A 25,039-nucleotide genomic window follows, 5' to 3' on the forward strand; every position below is an offset into this window, starting at 1 on the left:
TGATGTGGTTACAAAGGAACTGGATGCAAAAAATAATTTTGATACCATATATTTGGATTTCAGGAAAGCTTTTGACACTGTTGCGCATGGAAGACTATTGTACAAATTGGAGCAGAATGGCATTAAGGGTAAGTTGCTACAATGGATAAGAGGATGTTTGAGTGGGAGAAGACAGAGGGTCGTAATCAATGGGTGCTGCTCTTCATGGACTAATGTTATTAGTGGAGTCCCACAGGGTTCAGTGTTAGGTCCACTGTTGTTTTGTATATTTATCAATGATATTGATGAAGGCATATCAGGAGTACGAAGTTTGCAGATGATTCAAAGGTTGGCAGGGTTGTTAATGACAGTAATGGCAGTGTGCTACTGCAACATGATCTAGAAAATTTGGGCAGATGGGCTAAGAAGTGGCAACTGAAGTTTGACCTTGACAAATGCAAAGTACTGCATATGGATAGAAGTAACCCCAGAGAAACATACCAACTGTTTGGTACTACACTTAAGGTGGTAGAAAATGAAAAAGACCTGGGAGTAATTGTGCAGTCAGATATGAAGTTTTCTGAGCAATGCAGACAGCCTGCAAGGCAAGTCATGAGGTTTTGTCAATGATATATAGGAATTTTGCTAGCAGGGAAAAGGAGGTGATCGTCCCTCTGTATAAGGCAATGGTCAGGCCACGTCTTGAGTACTGTGTGCAGGTCTGGAGGCTTCATTTTAGGAAGGATGTAGATTTGCTTTATCGTGTACAGAGAAGGGCAACAAGATTGGTGAGGGAAATGAAGGGATCCTCTTACCAAGAGAGGCTTAAGTTCTGCAAATTGCAGTGGCTGGAGACTTAGGCACCTGCGCGGTGGCCTGATTGAGGTGTATAAGGCCTTGAATGGGTTGAGCACGCTGAATTCTGATGTGATCACTTGTTCAGATTATGAACTTAAGGGGGCATAAATTCAAATTAAAAAAAGACAGATGTAGAATAGATGTGCAGAAATTTGCCTTTAGCCAGCGGGTGGTTAATTGCTGGAACAAACTTCCATCTGTCACTGTGGAATTTTTTTTTTTTTTTTTTTTTTTTTGTTGGCTGATGCTGCATAAGCTTATACACTTGCTTTCTTGCATCACATGCCACTACTACTACTACATCCTACTTTTCTTCTAACTCTTATATTGACCATCTTGGTAAATCACCTCCTACCATTCCTGTTACACTTCACTCATGCTTCCTGTGGTCTTCCGTCAAAAGAATTTCAAGCAACCTTGGTGTCAAGAAATCTCCAGGTCCTGATAGTATTTCTCCATATGTTCTCAAAACCTGTGCTCCTGAGCTTACTCTTATTTTGTGTTGTCTTTTTATGCTTTCTTATTACACCAGCGTTTTTCCTTCTGCTTTGAAATTTGCTCATATTCAGCCATTTCTGTGACAAATCCCTGCCATCTAATGAAGAAATCCATCAACTGCCTTCTCCTAAACTATCTTGAAACCATTCTTCTGATCAGTGATCACCAATATAGATTCCATCAGTGTCAGTCTGCTGGTGATAAACTGGCTTATGTTATCCATTTGAGGGCAAATTCAGTGGAAATTTTTGGTGAAACTCAAGCAGTTGCTCTTGATATTTCAAAGGCTTTTGATCATGTTTGGCATAAAGTTCTTCTAAATAAACTTACACTTTATGATTTGCCAACTGTTCTTTGTATTTGGGTATCGAGTTTTTGCAGTGACAACTACTCACTACAGTTGATGGTAGATGGTTCTGTCTTCTAACCTCTCCACTAATGCTGGTAGCTGGTATTTCCCTAGGTACAGTTCTTTATCCTATATATTAAGGACCTTCTCCTATTGACTGGAAATCCTGTCCATAGTTTTTCTCATGATTGCATATTGCATTCCTTTTCCAGTTTGTGAAACCTTTCCTTGCAAGTACAGCTTCAACTTCTCGAATAGCCAGTACCATTTCCTTGAATGGTGATGTCCATTTCAGAAATTGGTAATAGCTATTCAAAAAGTTGAAACTTTACTAGTGATAATTCTCCAGTGGGACAAAGATAACTTAGTTAATTTCAATCCTTCTAAAATTCTATTTTGTCTTATATCTTGCAAAAGGGCTTCTTCTGCTCCTATGCTTATCTTTAATGAGACTCAAATTTTTGGAACAAGATCACATCTCATCTCTTTAAGGGATTACCCTGACTTCTGATCTCTCTTGGCATAAGCAGTGCACCACAAATATTGCTTTTTCTGCATCCAAAAAACACTTCTTCTAAACAGCTAGCACTCTGTACAAATCTGAAACTGTCTTACTGTTGAATGTTTTTTCCATGTTTGGGGCAGTGCCCCATAATCTCTCTCTCAGGCTTCTAGACTGCATTCCAAAGATGCATTTAGGTTGATTGATGACCCATTTCTTACAGAATCTGTCCACTCTGTCTCATAGATGTTCTGTTTCTACTGCATTCTTTTTCTCCAGATAGTTTCATGGGCACTGTTCTTCTGAATTGGTTTCTAAAATTTCTCCTCTCTTCCAAACCAGTCCAACCACATGCCACAACAAGGCTATATACATTTACCGTCCTACGCACAGAACCAACTTTTCTTCTTCCTCATTTATCCCTTTGAATTTTTTGTGGAAAAGTCTCCCTTCACATGTATTTCCCGTGGGGGGGGGATTTATTTTTTTTAATGAAAACCTCAAACACGAGAGGTATTAGAACCTATAGTACCATGCATGAGCTGAAGATTGAGAAGATGCTTGTTGATGTTAGACTTCAATTTCTGTAGATTGTAATTTTCAAGAAATACATATGAAGGAAGGTTGTTCCAAAAAACGGAAGTTTAATGAATAAATGAGGAAAAGGAAGAGTTGGTTCTATGAGTTTGAGTTGAACCAGTAAAAGGATGTTGACTAGTTGTGGCATGTGGTGTTTTGACTGCTTTGGAAGAGAGAGCGGGAATTATAGAAGCCAATTCAGAAGAACAGTGCCCGTGGAAGTATCTATAGAAAAGGCATGCAGTAGAAACAGAATGACTGACACACACACACACACACACACACACACACACACACACACACACACACACACACACACACACACACACACACAGAGTCAGTCTAATCTCTCTAACACTCTCTCTCTCTAACACTCATTAATTAACCTAATTGCCCTCATTTGAATGGAATCTAGAAGCCTGAGAGAGGTTTTGGGGGTGCTGCCATGGAATATTGTTCCTAGATGTGGGAATAATATTCCATATTAGGGCAGATTTGCGATTTGTACAGAGTGAACAGCTATTTGGAAGAAAAGTAATGCTGAGAGCAAAAGAGGAAACACAGTTTTTTAAATGCAGAGGAAGCAATATTTGTAACGTGATTATGCCAAGGGAGATTAGAAGTCAGGGTAATCCCCAATAGAGATATATGACACTCGCCTAGAAATCAGAGTGTCATTGAAGATAGAATAGAAGTAGAAGAATCCTTTTTGCAAGATATAAGAGAAGGGTGAGTTTTAGAATGATTGAAATCAACGGGGTTGTCTTTGCCCCACTGGAGAATTACCTGGAGATCCTTATGCTGATCTCCAGTAATGAATATTCGAGAAGTTGAAACTGTTTGTGCAGGACAAGGTTTCTCAAACTGGTAGGTGGAATGCAATTTGCTGTCATCAGCAAAACTATAGATAGGATTTCCAGTCAATGGAAGAAGGTCATTAATATACAAGATAAAAAGAGTGGGAGAAAGAACTGAACCTTGGGGAACGCTGGCATTAGTGGAGAAGTTAGAAGACAGAGCCATCTACCATCACTCACAGTGAGGAAACTCACTGTGAGTGATGGTAGATGTGAGTAACATCACTCAGAGAGAAAACTGGATAACAAATTACAAAAAATAGTTGGCAAACCGTAAGGTGGAAGCTTATTTAGAAGACCTTTATTAGCATTAGCATTAGCATTAGTAGAGGCATTTGATGCAAGAAAGCAAGCTTATGCAGCATCAGCCAAAAAAAAAAAAAAAAAAAAAAAAAGTAACATAAATAAATAAAAATAACCACTTCCTCTTCACCCCTCTGTTCGTTCGAAATACCTGTCCAGCTGAGCCTTAAACTTATTTAGGCTATCAACTTCCACGACAAGGGATGGAAGTCTGTTCCACCAACCAACCACCCGCTGGCTAAAGGCAAATTTCCGCACGTCTATCCTACATCTGTCTTTCCTCAATTTGAATTTATGCCCTCTCAGGTGATTTTTCTGAGCTAGAGGAAGAATCCCATCAGCATTGAGCATGCTTAAACCATTCAAGGCTTTATACACCTCTATCAGATCACCTCGCTGGTGCCTAGTCTCCAGACACTGTAATTTGCAAAACTTAAGCCTTTCTTCGTAAGAGCACCCCTTTGTTCCATTCACTAATCTTGTTGCCCTTCTCTGTACTCGTTCCAGCAGCTCTACATCCTTCTTGAAATGAGGCCTCCAGACCTGTATACAGTACTCTAGGTGTGGCCTGACCATTGCCTTATACAATGGAATAATCACCTCCTTATCCCTGCTGGAAAAATTCCTGTATATCATTGACAATACTCCATGAGCTACTCTTGCAGCCCGTCTGCACTGCTCAGAGAACTTCATATCTGCCTGCACAATCACCCCCAAGTCCCTTTCATTCTCTACCACTGTCAGTGTAGTACCACAGAGTTGATACGTTGCTCTGGGGTTGCTGTTTCCCATGTGTAGTACTTTACATTTGTCAATGTTAAACTTCATTTGCCACCTCTCAGCCCATCTGCTCAACCTTTCCAGATCCTGTTGCAGCAGCATAGTGTCAGTAGTGTCCTTGACAACCCTGCCAACCTTTGTATCATCTGCAAACTTGGACATTAAGCTTGATATACCATCATCAATATCATTTATAAATACAGAAAACAACAATGGACCCAACACTGAGCCCTGAGGGACTCCACTAATAACATTAGTCCATGATGAGCAGTGTCCATTGATTACCACTCTCTGTCTTCTCCCCCTCAACCATCCCTTTATCCATAGCAGCAGTTTGCCTCCAATGTCACACTGCTCCAATTTGTGTAGCAGTCTTCCATGTGCAACAGTATCAAAAGCCTTTATAAGATCCAAGTATATAATATCAAAGTTATTCCCTGCATCCAGTTCTTTTGTGACTGCATCATAGTATCCAATCAAGTTGGTCAGGCAAGACTTCCCCTTAACAAAACCATGCTGTGTCTGAGCTATAACTGAAGTCTTGTCTAAATGATCCTGCAGTGCTTCTTAACCAGTGCCTCCATTAATTTTCCTGGAACAGAAGTTAAGCTCACAGGTCTATAATTACTTGTGTCAGCCTTTGATCCTCCTTTGTGAATTGGGGTCACATTTGCACATTTCCAGTCTATGGGTACCTCCCCTGAGTCCAAGGAAGCTCTCATAATTATGGCTAAGGGTTTGCTTACTTCCTTTGCTGCCTCCTTTAATATAACTGGATAGATCCCATCCACCCCGGGTGCCTTTCTTGTGTTTATCTTCAACAGTTTCTCCTCCACTTTACTCCCAGTTATTTCAAGATTCTGTAGCTTACTGCTAGAGTTGAATACACCTCTGGTATTCCCTTTGCTGAATAACTCCTCACGTGTGAATGTCGATGCAAAATATTCATTTAGTTTGTTAGCTACCTGAGCAGGATCATCAACAGTTGACCCATCAATATCAAGTGGACCAATCTGATTCATCCCCTTCCTTCTAGAGTTTACATAAGTAAAGAACTCTTTGCTGTTTTTCTTTGCATCCCTTGCCAAGGATTTCTCGTAATCTGCCTTCGCCTGCCTAACCTCCTTTGTAACTTGGTTGCATATCAACTTGTATCTATCATAGGCTTCTGTGTCATGTGTTAATTTGTAAGTATCCCATGCATTTTTCTTCTCTGCCATATGCCTCATTAGTTCATCTGACATCCATTTTGGCCTAAACCTTGAACAATATTTCTTAGTTGGTATGTAAAGCCTAGTAGCTTCCAAGATAAGTTCTTTGAATGCTTCCCATTTTGAATTTGCTGTTGGTAACATCATCAGTTGGTCCCACTGTATAGAATTTAAATACTGTCTCAGTCCATCGTAGTCGCCTTTACGGAAGCAATAACCCTTCCCTTTACCCCTAATGGTAGTTACCTCTTTGAGTAAATCCCACTTCAGCACACTGTGATCACTGCCACCTAGTGGTTCATTTATCTGCAGATTCTTAATGCATGAAGAATCACTGCTGATAATCAAATCAAGAGTATTACTCCCTCTAGTTGCCTCCTGAACATGCTGATGTAGAAAACAATCATCCAATAATCCACAAAAGCCCTGCTAGTGTGTGAGTAACCAGCCCCCAAATTCCAGTCAATATCTGGGAAATTAAAATCTCCCATTATAAGACTCTCTGATTTACTGGCCCACTCTATTTCCCTGTACAGTTCCTTATTATACTCATCAGAGTCATTAGGCCTATAGCACACTCCTACTCTCAATTTTGATCTCCCGATGCTTATGTCACACCAAACTGACTCAACACTGCACTGTCCAGCGATGTCGACTGGCTTCACTTCCTTGGTTTTTATGTGTTTCTTAACTAATAGCATAACCCCTCCCCCCTTCCTATCCCGTCTATCCTTTCTGTAGACGTTGTACTCCCCAAATTGCAGTTCTGCATCCCTTATATCTGTGTGACACCACGTCTCTGATATCCCAACAATATCTGCCTTTGATGTTTTGAGCAATACCTCAAATTCATCAAATTTATTTACTAAACTCCTAGCATTGGTGTACACGCAAGTATACCTGCACCTGTTTCTATTCTTAGCTACCCTAACACAACCCATGTGTTTACTTGTACCGCAATGGCTCCCAGCAGTCTCTGAAATACCATGCATCTTGTTTTTCAGGCTTCTGCTCATTCTAATAGAAGCAGTGCAAGAATCTCTTTCACCTCTGCCAGTGGCTACTGTCAATCTATTGGTCTTTGTCTCCCCCCAAGCTAGCAGTTTTCCGACCCACCTAACACTGCCTCGATAGCATCAGCAAATATTCTTGCACCCTTTCTATTTAAGTGTATCCCATCCCTGTAGAAGCAATCTCTCCTGTTAACAAGTACAGTCCAGGCTGAAAAAAATTCTACCCCTTGAGCCTTGCACAATCTTTCCAGGGCCGAATTGGTCGACAAGGCTCTCATCATATACTCCCTCCTATCGTGTCTGGGCAGAATTGCAGACACTTTCAAATTCAACCCTAATTCTCGGCTTTTGTTCAACAGTGACCTGTACTTGTTAAGTTATTCTGCCGGTCTCCTACTCTTAATATTATTAGTACCAACGTGTACAACTATATCACCTTTTGTGCCCTTAAAAGATGATATTCGCTCTACAACGTCATCAACCTTTGCCCCTGGCAGACATACCCTGGTCCTGTTCCACCTATCTTTTTTACAAAGCATGTTCCCCGTTATGCCAAACATGATCAAAAGCCTTTGAAATGTCAAGAGTAACTGCTTGAGTTTCACCGAACTTCCATTCAATAATTTGTCCATAGATGGGTAACATAAGCCAGAATATCACCAGTAGAGTGCCACTGATGGAATGCATACTGGCAATTGTTGATCAGATGGAAGGTTCCTAAGTATTTTAAGACTTGGCAGTTAATTGATTTCTCCATTACTTTAGAAAGAGTAGAAGTAATTGCAATGGGACGATAATTGGATGGGAGGGATTTGTCACCATTTTTAGGGAACTGCCTGGATATGAGCAAATTTCCAAGCAGAAGGAAAAACACCTTTGGAATAAGAAAGTGAAAAAAGGCAGCAAAGAATAGGAGTAAGTTCTGGAGCACTGGTTTTGAGAGCAAGTGGAGAAATACCATCAAGGACCTGGAGCTTTCTTAGCAATCAAGATTGTTCTAAATCCTTCTGACATCATTTTGATGGAAGACCACAGAAGGCATTGAATGGAGCGTACTGGAATGGTAGGAGATGATTTATCAAGATCATCAATAAATGAGTTGAAAGAAGAGTAGGATGCTAGCAGGTCAGCTTTATCTTTGGCTGAAATGGCAATAGAACCATCTAGTTTTTGACAGAAGTAGGAATAGAGATGGACAAAAATTGCAGCCACTAGCTTTGACAAGAGACCAGAACGTTCAACTACTATTTGGAAAAAAAGCAAGTTTTCTATTCTTTAAGACAGAATTAAGAGAAACTGTTTTTAATTGTAAAGCAGTTAATCAGAAACTGCTGTCTGATTAACTGCTTTACAATTGTTGCAAGTTGTGTGGTAGGCAGAAAATTAACCTGGAGATTTGGATAGAAGCCAATTGCAATGCCAACATTCTTATCTTGAATAGCCTTAACACCTTTATTGGAAATCCAAGGTTTAGATAAAGAACAAGATTTTAAAGTGGAGTGTAGAATAAAAGATTTCATCCCTGCAACAGTAATTTCATTGACACGATCTGAACAAACGTTGACATCAGAAAATTTTAATCAGTGATCGTCCCATTTTGGCATTCTTATAATGCCAAACAACACAAGGTTGAGAATGGCCACAAGAGAAAGGCTCCATTGAAGAAGAGACCATCACCAAGTTGTAATCTGTGGTGCCTAGAAGACCACTCACCTCAACCATATACTAGAAGGGTTGTTTGTGGGAAAAAGATCCACTGTGTTGGCTGCATGATTAGGATTGTTTAGTATTCTGGTAGGTAAATGAACAGTCTATGTGAGGTCATTAGTAATTGCAAAAGCCTCAGCATCTTGACCAGCTGGAGGGGTGACTAATGACATTGCAGGCTGTGTTAGATTGAGTAAAGTAGCTCCAGGATTTGTGTTTTAATTTTGTGATTCCAAGCCATTTCCCCGAGTTATAATTATGTGTCATCACCATGAATATTAAGTGAATTGATTGACACCTTTTTTGTAGCTGACAGTTGAGGGGTTGTGGAAATATAAATGATTATTTCTAAAGCTGTTAATGTTGTTACAGTGGGAAATGTTATAATGGCTGACATTGATTAACTCTTACTTTAACTGTCAGCTAATTCTTATTTTCTGAAAACATTTGTCCTGTCCAAGTTCTGAGTTGGACAATTATTGTGAATTTTGGACTGCTGGGAGGCTTCAGGTGGGTAAGGACTTCTTTTTTATGTGGTTCCACCAATGAATTTATTTTTAACCATTTTGGCCTTGAATTTATTTTTAACCATTTTTGGCTCTAGCACAGCAATGCTTAATCAAAATGAATGTCTGCCATCATGTCTTCTTGGTTAATATTTTCTAATATGGCATTTAAGCAGGAAATTTTGGAGGGAAAATTTTTATAGGAAGCCGCCATCATAGTTGTGATGACGTCAAGCCTCCTGCATGGTATTGGTTGAAGACGGCAAATATAGTGTAGTTTAAATTATTGGTGGCACAAGTGTGTATATATACAGGGTCCGGCAGAATGATCTGATGGTTTTGTAAATGTTGTAACGTTGGTACTATTGCACGTGGAGGGGTGAGGTAATGATGATGGTTAGTGCTACGTATCACATTTCAGTTGCCAACATGGCATGGTCGGGTGAACACCGAGCTTTCGCTATTGAAACATATTTCAAAAATAATGATTCTATTGTTGTAACAGCATTTATTTTGAAGAAATATTAACTTAGATTGGAACGTGGGCGTTCCCAGTAGGAATACGATATTGCTGTGGGTAATTTCAGAAATACAGGTTCGGCTTTGAAAATGAAATCTCCTGGATGAAAACATAGTGTAAGAATGCCCGAAAACATTGAAGCTGTCAGGTTAGCCATAAGGTGTTCTCCACGTCATTCAGCCACAAAGCATGCTCAAGCACTAGGGATTTTACATGCAGATCTGAAGTTTCATCTGTACAAATTAATGGTTGTACAGGAGTTAAGTGCAAATGACTGTGTTTCCTGCAGAGCAGCTTGTGAGGCCATTTTCGAAAACGTTGAAGCTAATGCCATTGTTCTTTCCAGTGATGATGCTCATTTTTACCTCTCACGATGTGTAAATAAGCAAAATTTTCATTATTGGTCTGACACTAACCCGTGGGAACTTCACCGTGAACGTGTGACTGTTTGGTGTGCAATTTCTAACTACGAATCATAGGCCAGTACTTTTTTGAGGAGTGCAATCATATGGTAACAGTGACTTCGAATCGATATGTGCAAATGTTGCATGACTTTTTAAGACAGAGGCTCAACGAATCTGGAGACCAGCCTATTTGGTTCCAACAAGATGGCACCACTGCCCATACGGCAAGAGCTTCTATGGATGTTATCAGAGAATTCTTCCCTGGGCATCTCATTTCACGTCATGGTGACCTTCCACGGCTGGAATGATCACCCGACCTTGTAGTGTGCAATTTCTTTGGGGCTACTTCAAAAATACAAAAATAAAGTGTTTAAAAGCAGACCGACTTCTATTGATGAACTCAAGGATGCTATCTAACAAGAAATCACAGCAATTACACAGGAAATGACCTGGCGAGTGATGACAAACTTCAGAGTGAGGCTATGAGTGTGTGAGAAAAGAGGGAAAACATTTGGATGATGTAGTTTTCTAGACAAAGTAAAATATTGTAAGTAAAATTGTAATGAGTATTCTATACAATGACATATTAAAAGTTCGAATATGATGACATTTCATTTTCACAGTCAAAATAAAACCGTCAGATCATTCTGTTGGACCCTGTATATATATATATACACTAAGTGATCACTGAATTATGACCACCAATATGAAAACTGAATGCGACCTGTTCACCACGTGAGGTACGAGAGTGCAGAGTTAGTCGACCTGTGTAGTATAGATAAGGTGTCGGTGGTTCAGTAGTTAGTAAAATTCCGAGCATAATAGGTAAAAGGAAGGATTTATTGGACTTTGATAAAGGACAGATTGTGGGTGCTCAAGGTGGTGCCTCGATTTTCCAAATGGCTGAACTGGTGGGATATTTGAGAGCTGCCTTAGTTAGTGTACCAGGACTGGCATCAAAATTATCAAACAACAACCCAATGGCAAAACTGCAAAGATCAGCGAAAGGTTGATGTTAGAGGTGAGTGCCGGGTCCGACGACACGAACAGGTGCAGCACTGTTGAGGAGTTGACTATCCGATACAACATGGGCCAACCCGGAACAATGTCTGGCATGACCATGAATTGCACGTATGGGCTATACCAGCAGATGACCCCTACAGCATCCTCTCCTAACCAAGGTTCAACGGTGTAAAAGCCTTGCCTGGTGCAAAGAGCATGCAAGTTGGAGACGTTAGAAGACTGGAAGAAGGTGTGCTGGTTGGATGAGTCATGTTATTTACTCCATGGATCAAGTCTCATGTTGTTGACGGATTTGGCATCAACAACATGAGACTTGATCCATCATGCATGGTATCAAAAGTGCAGGCCGGTGGATGTGGTTGTATGGTGTGGGGCATGTTTCACTGTCAGGAACTTGGACCCCTGGTGCATGTGGAACAACGCAACAGTGGTCTCCACTATCATCAACTGCTTGCTGACTGTTTATACCCCACTATGTTATACTTTTTCCCGAATGGCGATGGTGTCTTCCAAGATGACAAATGTGCCAAGCCATTGGGCACTGTTGTGCAGGAATAGTTTGAGGAAGACAGTTCTGACTTCCAGCATATCAATTGGCCTCCAAACTCCCCCCCCGGATATCAATCCCATAGAGCACTTGTGGGACACCATGAAAAGGCATATCAAGTATCTAGATACACCAATTACCTGCATTGCTGGTTGCATTACACTCAGCTTGGTTGGCCATATCTCCCAAATGCTTCCGACATCTTGTTGAATCAGTGCCATGTCTGACAGCTGCTGTACTGGAGGCAAAAGGAGGGTCTACGAAGTATTTTTAAGTGAGAAGATATGGCAGGAACAACAGCAGTTGCCATCTTGTTTTGTTGTTGTAATGGATTAGATATAGTTCAGTGCAAAATATTGGATTTGTGTAAAAATTCTAACTGTTGATGTTAAACTGTTATATATGTGTAGAGATAGCTCTATAGAGCTTGGTAAGGGTCATTTTTGGTCCGATAGACATCATACTTGGTGGACATGAATATCTGGCAATTACTTATTTTTGAGAATTTTCCAGCATCCCCTGGTGGTGCTTAACGGAGATACTGTATCGCAAACTTTAATTAGTTTATATGTTTGCTTGGTCACTGGGTGTAACTGCTTGGATATAGCTTGTGGAACAGATATATGCACCTGTTCCCGCTGTTATAGGAACTGATTCTTTGGAGCAGAACTGTTTTGCCAAAATTATTGGTATTCTACTGCTTTAAGGTTTTTAATCCTGGAACTGGGTGAGGGGGAACTGTTGCTTGTTGTCATTAGTGATTTGAACTGAACTCTGGAATTGGTTATCACCAAGTTGTTGGGCGTTTTGAATTGTTAATTTGCGAATAGGAGGTGAACTGTGGAATAGGCTTGTTATCCAGGTGTTGGGCAGTGGAAGAATACTATCTACTGTTTTTGAGGTGGTGGTAGTAGAGAGAGTCGTTATTATTGTCCTATACTTTAGTTTACATTTGTCTATACTGTAGTTTTGATTTAAATTGTTATAAAAATCAGATGAAAGTTCTTCTACTGTTATGTCTGGTAACCTCACTTGGCACCAGAAATTGTAGCGACTTGTATAAAGGAACCTCTGGTGGTGCTGGAGAACATTTTGGAGGAACAGTTTCCTCCTCTGGATCAGGTTCAGGATGGGCCACTATTTGTAAATAGTTCTCATGAATCAGAGCAGTCTGGTAGTGCTGCAGTTCTAGATTATATGTATGCAATTAAGTTCAATATGTTAGATAAGTTTAGGACAGGGGAAAAGGTAACTCCTTTGGTTGTCGAGTTGTCAAAAGCTTGGAACAGCAAGGAGGGGTTGGTTATTGATCTCACTATAGATAATGAAACACTTAGAACTAAGTTAGATGCTGTAGAAAAAGTGAGGATTGAGAATAGCAGTGTGCCTGCAAAGTCTCAGGCACCTACTTATGCAATTACACTTGCCTCAACGTACAAGCAAAGAGTGACTTAGGTATTAAAGGTAAACATATTATTAGCATTAGAATTAGTAGAGGCATATAATGCAAGAAAGCAAGCTTATGCAGCATCAGCCAAAAGAAAAAAAACAAAAAAAAAAAACTTCCACTTCACCCCTCCGTTCGTTCAAAATACCTCTCCAGCTGAGAGCCTTAAATTTATTTAGGCTATCAACTTCCACAAGGGATGATAGTCTGTTCCACCAACCAACTACCTGCTGGCTAAAGACAAATTTCTGCACATTTATCCTATCATCTGTCTTTCCTCAATTTGAATTTATGCCCTCTCAGGTGATTATTCTGAGCAAGTGGAAGAATCCCATCAGCATTGAGCATGCTCAAACCATTGAAGGCTTTATACACCCCTATCAGATCACCTCACCGGTGCCTAGTCTCCAGACGCTATTTACAAAATTTAAGCCTTTCTTTGTAAGAGCAACCCTTTGTTCCATTCACTAATCTTGCTACCCTTCTCTGTACTCGTTCCAGCAGCTCTACATCCTTCTTGAAATGAGGCCTTCAGACCTGTATACAGTACTCAAGGTGTGGCCTGACCATTGCCTTATACAAGGAAATAATCACCTCCTTATCCCTGCTAGAAAAATTCCTGTATATCATTGACAAGACACCATGAGCTACTCTTGCAGCCTGTCTGCACTGCTCAGAGAACTTCATATCTGCCTGCACAATTACCCCCAGGTCCTTTTCATTCTCTACCACTGTCAGTGTAGTACCACAGAGTTGATATGTTTCTCTGGGATTACTGTTTCCCATATGTAGTACTTTACATTTGTCAATGTTAAACTTCATTTGCCACCTCTTAGCCCATATGCTCAACCTTTCTGGATCCTGTTGCAGCAGCATAGCGTCAGTAGTGTCCTTAACAACCCTGCCAACCTTTGTATCATCTGCAAACTTGGACATTAAGCTTGATATACCATCATCAATATCATTTATAAATACAGAAAACAACAATGGACCCAACACTGAACCTTGAGGGATTCCACTAATAACATTAGTCTACGATGAGCAGTGTCATTGATTACCACTCTGTCTTCTCCCACTCAACCATCCCTTTATCCATAGCAGCAATTTGCCTCCAATGCCACACTGCTCCAATTTATGCAGCAGTCTTCCATGTGCAACAGTATCAAAAGCCTTTCTAAGATCCAAATATATAATATCAAAGTTATTCCCTGCATCCAGTTCTTTTGTGACTGCATCATAGTATCCAATCAACCTGGTCAGGCAAGACTTTACCTTAACAAAACCATGCTGTGTCCGAGCTATAACTGAAGTCTTATCTAGATGACCTTCAGTGCTTCTTTAACCAGTGCCTCCATTAATTTTCCTGGAACAGAAGTTAAACTCACAGGTCTATAATTACTTGTGTCAGCCTTTGATCCTCCTTTGTGAATTGGGATCACATTTACACATCTCCAGTCTATGGGTACCTCCCCTGAGTTCAAAGAAGCTCTCATAATTATGGCTAAGAGTTTGCTTACTTCCTTTGCTGCCTCCTTTAATATAACTGGATAGATTCCATCCACCCCGGGTGCTTTTTTCATGTTTATCCTCAACAATTTCTCCTTTACTTTCCTCTCAGTTATTACAAAATCATCTAGCTCACTGCCAGAGTTTACTTCACCTCTGGCATTCCCCTTCCAGGATAACTCCTCATGTGTGAATGTAGATGCAAAATACCCGTTTAGTTTGTTAGCCACCTGAGCAGGATCATCAACAGTTGAACCATCAATATCCAATGGACCAATCTCATTCATCCTTTTCCTTCTAGAGTTTACATAGGTAAAGAACTCTTTTCTGTTTTTCTTCACATCCTTTGCCAAGAATTTCTCACAGTCTGCCTTTGCCTGCCTAATCTCCTTTGTAACTTGGTTACAGACCAGCTTATATCTATCATAGGCTTCCATGTCACACATTACTTTATATGTATCCCATGCATTTTTCTTCTCTGCCATATGTCTCATTAGTTCATTAGACGCCGACAGGGCTAGCTGGGTGGGTAAAGCACCTGGCTAGCAACCCAAAGGTCGTGGGTTCGAATCCCTCCTCGGGCTTGAATCAAAGTACTGCAAAAACCTTGGGAGGTGCATTATGGCCACAGAAGCCGATGCGCCAACTAACAAAAAAAAAAAAAAAAAAAAAAAAAAAACTTCATTAGACATCCATTTAGGCCTAAACCTTGAACAATATTTATCTTGTAAAGCCTAGTAGCTTTCAAGATAAATTCTTTGAATGCTTCCCATTTTGAATACTAGCCTCTGCCAGTGGCTACTGTTAATCTATTAGTCCTTGTAGCCCCCCCAAGCTAGCAGTTTTCCGACCCACCTAACTCTGTCTTGATAGTATCAGCAAATATTCTTGCACCCTTTTTATTTAAGTGTATTCCATCCCTGTAGAAGCAATCTCTCCTGTTGACAAGTACAGACCAGGCTGAAAAAAATTCTACCCCTTGAGCCGTGTTATTGTTTGTTATTTGTTTTTAGGAGCATTAGCAACCAAGGCCATATTGCTCCAGGATATGCGGTGATCATTCCCTGACCTTTCCGCATCTTCCATATTTGGTGGTGACGAGCTCGAACCCCGGTCTAATCAAGAAGCGTGTGCTATGCACTGCTGCCCCTTCCCACCTGGCTACGGAGGCTCCTTGAGCCGTGCACAATATTTTCAGGGCCGAATTGATCGACAAGGCTCTCATCATATACTCCCTCCTATCGTGTCTGGGCACAATTGCAGACACTTTCAAATTCAACCCCAATTCATGGCTTTTTTTCAACAGTGACCTGTACTTTTTAAGTAATTCTGCCGGTCTCCTACTCTTAACATCACTAGTGCCAATGTGTACAACAATATCAACTTTATTGCCCTTAAAAGATGATATCTGCTCTACAACGTCATCAGCCTTTGCCCCTGGCAGACATACCCTGGTCCTGTTCCACCTATCCGTTTTACATAGCATGTTCCCCATTTCCCTGACAATAGTCACCAACAACTACTAGTTCCTGTGGGACCAGCGCATTCTGCCTTGGGAATTGCCGCTGTGTTGCGTGATGATCAAGTACAAGTGTCGATGTGGGCAGCTGAGAGCTTGATAGGCCCCTCAATTTAGATCCTTCGAGAGCATCCACCCTGTCCTTCAAGCTCTCATATAAGCCCATAACAACGCTGAGTTGTCGCATGATTTCCTTACATCACACACACACACAGACATCCCCCATGGCAATATCATGTCCTGTACCCGATTGCTCCACAAACATCAAGCAAACAATGCATTTTAAAAGGCTGTGATTCAGAGGGCAACTGCCCCCCTCAGTTCTCCCCTGAGCCGCAGCACTCCCACTGGCGCCTCCGTAGCCAGGTGGGCAGGAGCAGCAGTGCGTAGCACACGCTTCTTGATTAGACCGGGGTTCGAGCCCGTTACCACCAAATACGGAAGATGCAGAAAGGTCAGGGAATGACCACCGCATATCCGCGGAGAAATATGGCCTTAGTTGGTAATGCTCCTAAAAACCAAATAACAACAACAGCACTCCCATTAGCTTGAACCTTTTGCTTTGCTGCTCTGGTCTGAGTCATGATTTCGATTTAATTTCAATAAAATTTCAATTTCAGTACAAAATTATAACCCTAAACTTGTATCCCAACAGTTATAACACTATATATCTATATATATTTTTCAGTATCGAGTATTATCTATGAGTTCCGTTTATATAACTTCCATATCAAGTCATGTATTAATTAATTATGTTACGTTTGTAAAATCTAAATCGTTATATGTATTTAGTTAAAAAGTACAATTTAATTGACAATAAAGTTTAACAAGATTAATAGATTTTACTGATTAAATGACAATATTATATTATACACTATACTATACTATACTATACTAAGCTAATACTATCTAGTTATTATTGTTAAAGCTGACGAAAATAGCTTGTGTAAGACAATGAGGAGGTTAATGTGGAGGTGTCAAAGAATTTTAAACCAGAACTTAAAAAACTTAAAATGAAGTTGATAAGAAAAATACGTGATAAAGGTATTTTGATTGAAACAGCTACACAGAATGACCTAGAAAAACTTATATCTTGTAGTAAATTCAAAGAAATAAATATATCAGTGGGTTTGCCTAAGAAACTTAATCCCACATTAATAGTCTATAATATTCATAAAGATGTAAGTGATTCAGATTTCTTAGAGAATATATATGATATAAATTTGGCAGAGCATGGTATTTCGGAGGGAGAATTTAAGAGTTTGGTCAAAATTTGGTTTAAGATTAAATCACGAAATAAAAATAACTTGCATTGGATTTTTGAGACCCCAAACCAAATAAAGGAAGATTTTTATGGGACTTGGGGGTAAGGTTTATGTTAGTTGGTCCGTCCACAGTGTTTAGGATTTCTTAATAGCGTCTCGCTGTTTTAAGTGTTTGAATTATGGACACTCATCAAAAAACTGTCATCAATCGGAGAACACTTGTGGTCACTTTGGTGATTTGGGCCACCAGTTTGAAGATTTCTCTAAAAGGGATTCCCCTGTTATATCCAAATTGCAGGTCCAGAAAGAAAAAATCAGATCATTCCTATAGGGATGTTAAATGCCCCAAGTTTGTGAGAGCTCAAGAAGCTACTAAAGTTTGGACTGACTACTCTTAATTATGCTAGAGAAAGTATCAAAACCCCGCAGCTGAATTGCCAATGTGCTATTTCAGTTATGGGGGATCATTCTAAAATAATTGCACAACACAACATTAAAGTTTTGGGTTTACAAGAATTATACTCCTTTAGGGGTATTGTGAAGGTGCTTCCATTTGGATGTAGAGTTGTTTCTTCTGTTGCCGAGACTGTAGGTGTTGGAGGCAATGCCATTACTATAGTGTGGGCTGCCTTGGTGGTAGCCGATCCTCAAATTATGGTTACAAGACTCATTGGTTTATGCACAATCACACTGTATGTCTGTGGAGCGTGTGCTTTTGGAAAACTATTTCATCTCAATTTATGCTCAATGCAGTCAGTCGAGTCAAAGTATTGAGCCATTTCTCAATTACATAGAAAATGTGCTGTTTAGATTAGCTGGTTATCCAATTTTTTTTTATGATGGATGCAAATGCTAAGTCTCCTTTTTGGAATAGTCCTGTTCTGGACCATAAGGGTGAATTACTTGAAGACTTTATTTGGTCAAAGAATCTTATTTTGTGGAATTCTCCAGGTCATCCACCCACCTTTGTCTTGGCACAGGGTCAATCTTTGATTGATATCGCCTTTTCAAATTTGACTTTTGGGGGCCATATCTCTAGTTGGTTGGTGCATACCTCGTGGTGCTCTAGTGATCACAATGTGATCACTTTTGATCTTGATCCTGTGTCTAACCCACATATCTTTAGATGTTCTTATCACTTGCCATGATACAGGACTAAAGAGGCAGATTGGGATGCCTTCGACAATAAGTCACGCAAACTTGCCTGTCCTGTAAATATTGATCGTATTAGTTGTGTGGCTGCTAATGCTCAGGAGGATGCAGTTCAGAAGTTGATTAAGAGTGTCTGTGACTTTATCCTAAAAAAGAAAAAGAATAAATAAAACTTTGTCCTATAGTGGACACAAAACCTCAAGAGGCTGAGAGACAACCTTAAAACTGCTATGCGGAACTATCAGCGAGCTAAGCGGGCTAGCAGACTTAGGATTGAAATTGATAGGTTGGAGGAGGTGTATAAAGCAGATCGGAGGCTGTATTTCAATGCTGTTTACAAAGAAAAAAGAACCGCTTGGGAGATAGATTTGTTCATTCATCCTGGCAACTTGAATTCATCGATTTCTTCTAGTGATGGTTTGGAGACCCTGGATTGGAGTGAATCCATTAATGTTCTTCTTGATAATATTATTCAACAAGATGTTCCATCCCCTCAGGAACCGGAACGGTCCATTCTGGACCGTTCCGGTTCCTGAGGGTTCCAGTTGCAGGTTTGTCCCCAAATTATACTAAATTTGCTAAACAAATGCCTGTGTGATGGGGGTTTTCCAAAATCTTGGAAGGGGGCACATCTAAAACTTTTGCTTAAAAGTTTTGATAAACATACAAATGACTCATCTTCTTATAGACACAGGGGCCAGGGAACCTGATGTCCCCTGCCCCCTGGCTGCAAAGTCGCCAGGTGCCAGCACTCAGCACAATAACATACATATCTTCACACCTACGTACACACAGTTGCCGGTCTTGGCCTTTTGCCTTTTCAGATGCTACAGCAGTATATAGGGGGAACCCTGGAGACCGCAATTAAACAAATACACCTTGACATCTTGACCAGCTGGAGTTGTAAACATTAAAATTGTAATCATGAAGGGAAATTACCTTGCTGTTAAGAAAGTTGGTCTGGAGAAAGTCAAGTTTCAAAGAGAGGAAGTGAAAGAGTTCCAAGTGATTAATGGAGTTGGGAGAATGGTAGAGGCAACAGATGAATTTGACAGAATGTGGTAGAGAGATTTAAGCCAGAGAAGATCGAAAATAGGAGATTCCAAATTATGGTCTCTGACAGGGAATATCAGAACAGACATATGCACAAGTTACACCTTTGGGATGAAGGAAATCATGCAACAAATAATTTGGACAACTGAGATGAGCAGTGGTTGAATCAACCAATAACTGGGATTCAGTCAGAAAAAATACCTGGGGTTAGAACTGAGACCACATATGTTGAAACGAACAAGGGGGTGTTTGGGAGGTTTAGATCTTTTTGGAAATAAGTTTGTTTTATTAGTTTGACAATTCATGATGTTTTCAGTAGTAAGAAAAGGTGGGGAGGACAGCTGTATGAAGTAATGAAATTTTTGAATATGGCATACACATGGCAAGAATATACCCAGCTCCTTGACATAATATGGCCCCGAAAATGTCCCCCCCACATACACACTACTCAGACTCCCTCCAGTCACTGTCTGACAGAGTAGAGGGAACATGATTATACACTAGCTGATCTGGAAACCTCCTAGAGAGTTATCGATGGGTTTGGTTCAGTGGACTACCTAGCAACCTTCCTGAAAATGCCATTTCAGAGCGGCACCCTCGAAATGTAAGGAAGATTGGATTTCACCCTGATGTCCATCATAACTTCAAAAGACATCAATCATACTACATCATGTACCCATGGTCACTAACAGTCCCACCATTGTTGAAGGTGGAAGCAGAGGATTTGGCTGTCGCAGACCAACTGTACTTTGCCAAAATTAGGTCTACTTGACTTGAGCATCATGCGAATATCAGTTGCACCAGTGGTTTAGACTCTCAGGTAGCAAGCCCAGCTTGGCATACCTAAGAGAACGTCTGCAGCAGCCTCAAGGATCACATTATAATCCACAGAAATTTAATTCTTATTCTATCAACTATCTTTTTCATTTTCAGCCTTCGACCCACACACACACAGCACTAAGTACAAAATTGAAGAATGCAGAGATGTGTAAAATAATTGACAGTCGTGCTATGTAAAGTTTTAACTTTAAAAGAAGGAAGAGAAGTATAATTCATGCCATTACAGAAAAAATATTTCATTTTTTGGTAATGGGTATCCCTTGATGTATAGGATTAATGTATTTTTGGAAATTTTTGCATGAAGTGAAAACTTGTATTCCTGAAATCATTTTTCCACAGAAACAAATGTAATAAAATCAGCTTACCTATGGATCAGTATCCCCCCCCCACATATACACCTGTATTTCAAGTTATAAACAGCACAAGAAGATATCACGATATAATTTGAACATCCAAAATCTTGCAATTCATTATCATGCTATTTTTGAGCAATCTGATAAATCTGACAAACAGCTGAAATTTAGCAGATTATTTCTTAGATTGACCAATTGCCCAAGTAGCACATCCTGTGCAAGCTAGAGATTTCATGTCAAAATTAATAAAATTTGACTCTTTTAATAAATTAATAAATCACAAGTCAAAAAACAAGGATACTGATTAACCTTTAATCAGTGGATGTTAACATTTTTCTGTAATCAATTGTTGAATATTTCTAATCATTGCATATAACTTTCAAAGCAAAAAATTATAAAGTATTTTATTTCATATCATTTTCAGTTCAACTACATATAGTTGAACTGATATTTTTGATTTTGACTACATTTTTACTGTACATCAAATTTTGTTTGTTTATTCATTCAACATATGCTGTAACAGTTTGTTTTTGTAATTTTGAGAAATGCTCATTTATTTTCAGCTCTTAATGTGGAGCAGGATTTAATTTCCTATCAAGAAACATTACCTGTAAATGTTTTAGAGGTAAGTGACGTGTAAATATATTGTTTAAGGTTATTTTAACCACAAGGTGAGGTGCATAACTTAACAGTATTAAGTGCAGTGTTAACTGATGTTTAAGGTTATACTCTTTCATTACTGTAAAACTTGGAAAAAATTTGATATTTCTCTTTTTTAGCACTATAGCTCATTCAGTGAACTTCATAATATAGTGCTAATTACAGCAGTGTATGCTGGCATAGAGCACTTGCATGAACTGGTAACAAATTTGATTTAACTATAGAGCAACTGAGAGGAGAGGGTGGAGGTGATGTGAGAGAGAGAGAGAGAGAGAGAGAGAGAGAGAGACCAGTGTGTACAAGTACAACTGGAAAAATGTGTTTGATTACATTTGTGAAAAATTTTACCTTGTTTGTGTGGAATTAAATTTTGTATTTTCAATACATCTTTGTCAAGCCAAGTTGACAAATGAAAGATATAAAATTTTATCACATATTTCCATGTTTGAATTGGAACAGTTTGGTGCTTTTATTTTTATTATTATTTTTTATGCTTTATTTTAGTATCTGGTTGTGAGTGATATTTTCTTTTCAAGTAGCTTCCATAATTAATCTTTTCTGTAAATAGTGACTTATTTATATGTGCACGCAAAAAATAAAATGGGGGGGGGGGAAATGATCGCACAACCAAGGTAAAACTTCCCAACTGTAGCCAAACATTTTTTTCAACTGAGCTTGAACACTGGGAATTTTTCTACCACTCTGAGCTGCTCTGAAAAAGGAGATCAGGCTGGTCAGTGGTTCATGTAGTGTAATTAGCAAGAGCAATTTGCACTTAGTTTCAGTTTATTGAAAGCAATAATGCAATAAAGACAGAAATGTCTTTATTGCCTGGATCACAAGTATTAAATAGCAAATAAATCCCAAGAGACATGGATTCTCTTTTAAACACACACACACACAGTGTAGAAGAATTATGATATTAAACAACAACATTATTTTAATGTATTATCATATTTGATATACATTTTGTGTATCAAACTGTACAACTAGGTTGCTAGGTTTTATTTTTGTCTAATGGGACAAAAACAAAACTTAGCAATCTTATGTGCATGAAATTTTCAACAGCACAGTTATCTTTCTTGTATTGACTAAATTAATGCATTAACTGTGTACTACAATGAAATTAAAAGGTTGGTAATATTTTAAATGAGAATTAAGAAACTTCTGCCAGTATTAATAAGAGTGGCTGAATAAATTTCTCTTGATTAAATTAATATAAACATATTCTAATCTTGTACAGATACTTTGAATTCATTTAAATTGAAATGGATGTATTTTATTCCTTCTGATGAACTTTGAATTTACTAGGTTTACTGTAATGGAAATTGCTGGGAAAATAATTTTCGCACAGTCAAACTTCTCTAACAAAAGACTTCAAGAATATATTCTTTTTGTTAACATTAGGATACCGTTAGGATTTTAAAAATATTAACAATATTTCAAAAATTAATAAGGACTCAATATTTCTCTTAGGTTACTGACTAGGAGAAATATTAAGTTCTCTGTCAAATCTTAGGAAGAATCCATGTGCAAATATATTCATTAGATTATCAGAAAAAATAACTCAGATAAGTCCCTGTGACTTTGTTATAACTTTTCATTTAATTAGATATCATGCAGCCTCTATAACAAAGATCATATGAATCTGCAACAAAATGTAAAATACATTTTTTTAAGTAAAACCTTGGATGCAGCTCTAATCAAAAACAAGTTGAATCTATACAGACCTTTCAGGAAATGTTCTCCTATTTTTGGGATGCATCTGAGGAAAGGAGAACATAATTTAATATCCTGAAGGTTCTGTTCCATTGCAGATAAATTATTTTTGTTGGAGCCACATCCAACTTTTTCTAAGGTCATTATTTCCAACCATAGAAGGGTCTTTCTACTGGAGATTCAAAAATTTTGTTACAGAGATTATATTTTGCTCAAGTAAACAAAAGTATTTTTATAACATTGGCATTAATGACCCCAAAGCGTGCACTTATAATTGTTAAGAGTACAGGAGGGCCTCGATTAACATGATTAATTCGTCCCGTGAGCGCATCGCGCAAAACGGAAACGCGTTAATCGAATATAATAACCAATAGGAAAAATTATAATTGGTCCTTGACCTTCTGGAATGTCCATAAAGAATTTTAAAAATACCTTTTAAATAACTTTTTAACTGTATACAATGTAAAAGATAATGAAAATAATTATGGAATTAAATGTTTATTGCATAAAACAGCGGTTCCCAAACTGTGCGCTGCGGAATATTTTAAATTTTTGAGGGAAACACAGCGATACTCAACATCTGTCGGACACCGTGCGAACTACTAGCACGAGGTAGTGCACAGTTTCAACATTTCTTATTAAGTTGTTTGGACCTAACTACTAAGCGGAACTGTTAGGTATTTCTTTTGGTCTGAGTGCATCTTGAAAAAATTACTGAGACACTAAGAGCGCCGTGAACCGAGAAAGTTTGGGAACCTCTGACATAAAATACACAATGAAGAAATGACTGTTGCGGAAATATTTGAACAGTGTTGACTTTCTCTTTTCATCAATCAATTTCCGATAGCCGACAACAATCTTCTCTAGGCCCTGGCGAAATAAATATCGCATAGAACATCAAACCTTTTGTTTGAGGTTCTATGCGATACAAAATATTTCATCTAATTCTTTTATCGTTATCTCCTTCGCGGTAACATTTTCATCTGGCTCATTTAAAAATTTGAATTTTTATGCAAGTGTGCATTGACTTTATTAGCAGGAGACAAACAAGTAACACGTCTTCTTCCGATTGAACACACCGAGGCGGGCAGCAGGCAAACGTTTGTTTATTGGCCGTACTACGTGCGGTAAGCTTAACGTGTAATTCAAAATCTTTTTCAACTATCGCATAAAAAAAAGAGATCGTGTTAACTGGAAATTTGCATCGTGAAAAGTGGTATAATTTTTCGTATAACGTTAACTGAAATTCGCGTTAATCGAACTCGCGTTATGCGAGGCCTTCCTGTATTATGTTTGTAGAAGTGTGTATGTTCATGGGTCAGTTCACATCTGCTGGCGGGCGCCTTCGTAGCCAGGTGGGAAGGAGCAGCAGTGCGTAGCACACGCTTCTTGATTAGACCGGGGTTCGAGCCCGTCACCACCAAATACGGAGGATGCGGAAAGGTCAGGAAATGACCACCGCATATCCCGGAGCAATATGGCCTTAGTTGCTAATGCTCCTAAAAACCAAACAACAACAACAACAACAACATCTGCTGGCTGAAAAATCTGGAATAGTCACAGGGAAAAACCGTACACCCTTTGTCCGAGATTGGCAGACTACAGCCTTGAATGAAGAGAACAAATGCACGTGTAGTAAATGACCAAATGTTTCAATTTTGGCAATTTGTCATTTCCTGTGAATAGCATTTTATTTGGATCAGAAACTAAAAGTTTTATGAAAATTGTAGATACATTGATTGGAGCTGAAACACTTGAAAGCCTTTCCTCAAGGCGACCATTTCTTTTCTGAATTTTTACAAACGAGAAATTGCTCATTGCCAAATATGCCTTTTGGTTTACTATACTAAGAAATAATACCTCACTATTTTGTACTCTGCTGGAATTTA

General features: G+C 39.0%; 1 protein-coding gene across 1 annotated transcript in view; it reads left to right on the top strand.

Annotated features, from left to right (window-relative positions):
• The window catches only part of Nup133 (nuclear pore complex protein Nup133), a 390,085-nt gene that overhangs the window by 352,137 nt on the left and 12,909 nt on the right, over positions 1-25,039 (top strand). The window contains exon 28 of the mRNA XM_090386292.1: positions 21,335-21,396. Coding sequence (XP_090242418.1) covers positions 21,335-21,396 — 62 coding nt within the window. The remainder of the gene's footprint in view (positions 1-21,334; positions 21,397-25,039) is intronic.

Source organism: Mastigoproctus giganteus, chromosome 1, assembly GCF_048544385.1.
Source record: "Mastigoproctus giganteus isolate SK-2022 chromosome 1, ASM4854438v1, whole genome shotgun sequence".
NCBI lineage: Eukaryota > Metazoa > Arthropoda > Arachnida > Uropygi > Thelyphonidae > Mastigoproctus > Mastigoproctus giganteus.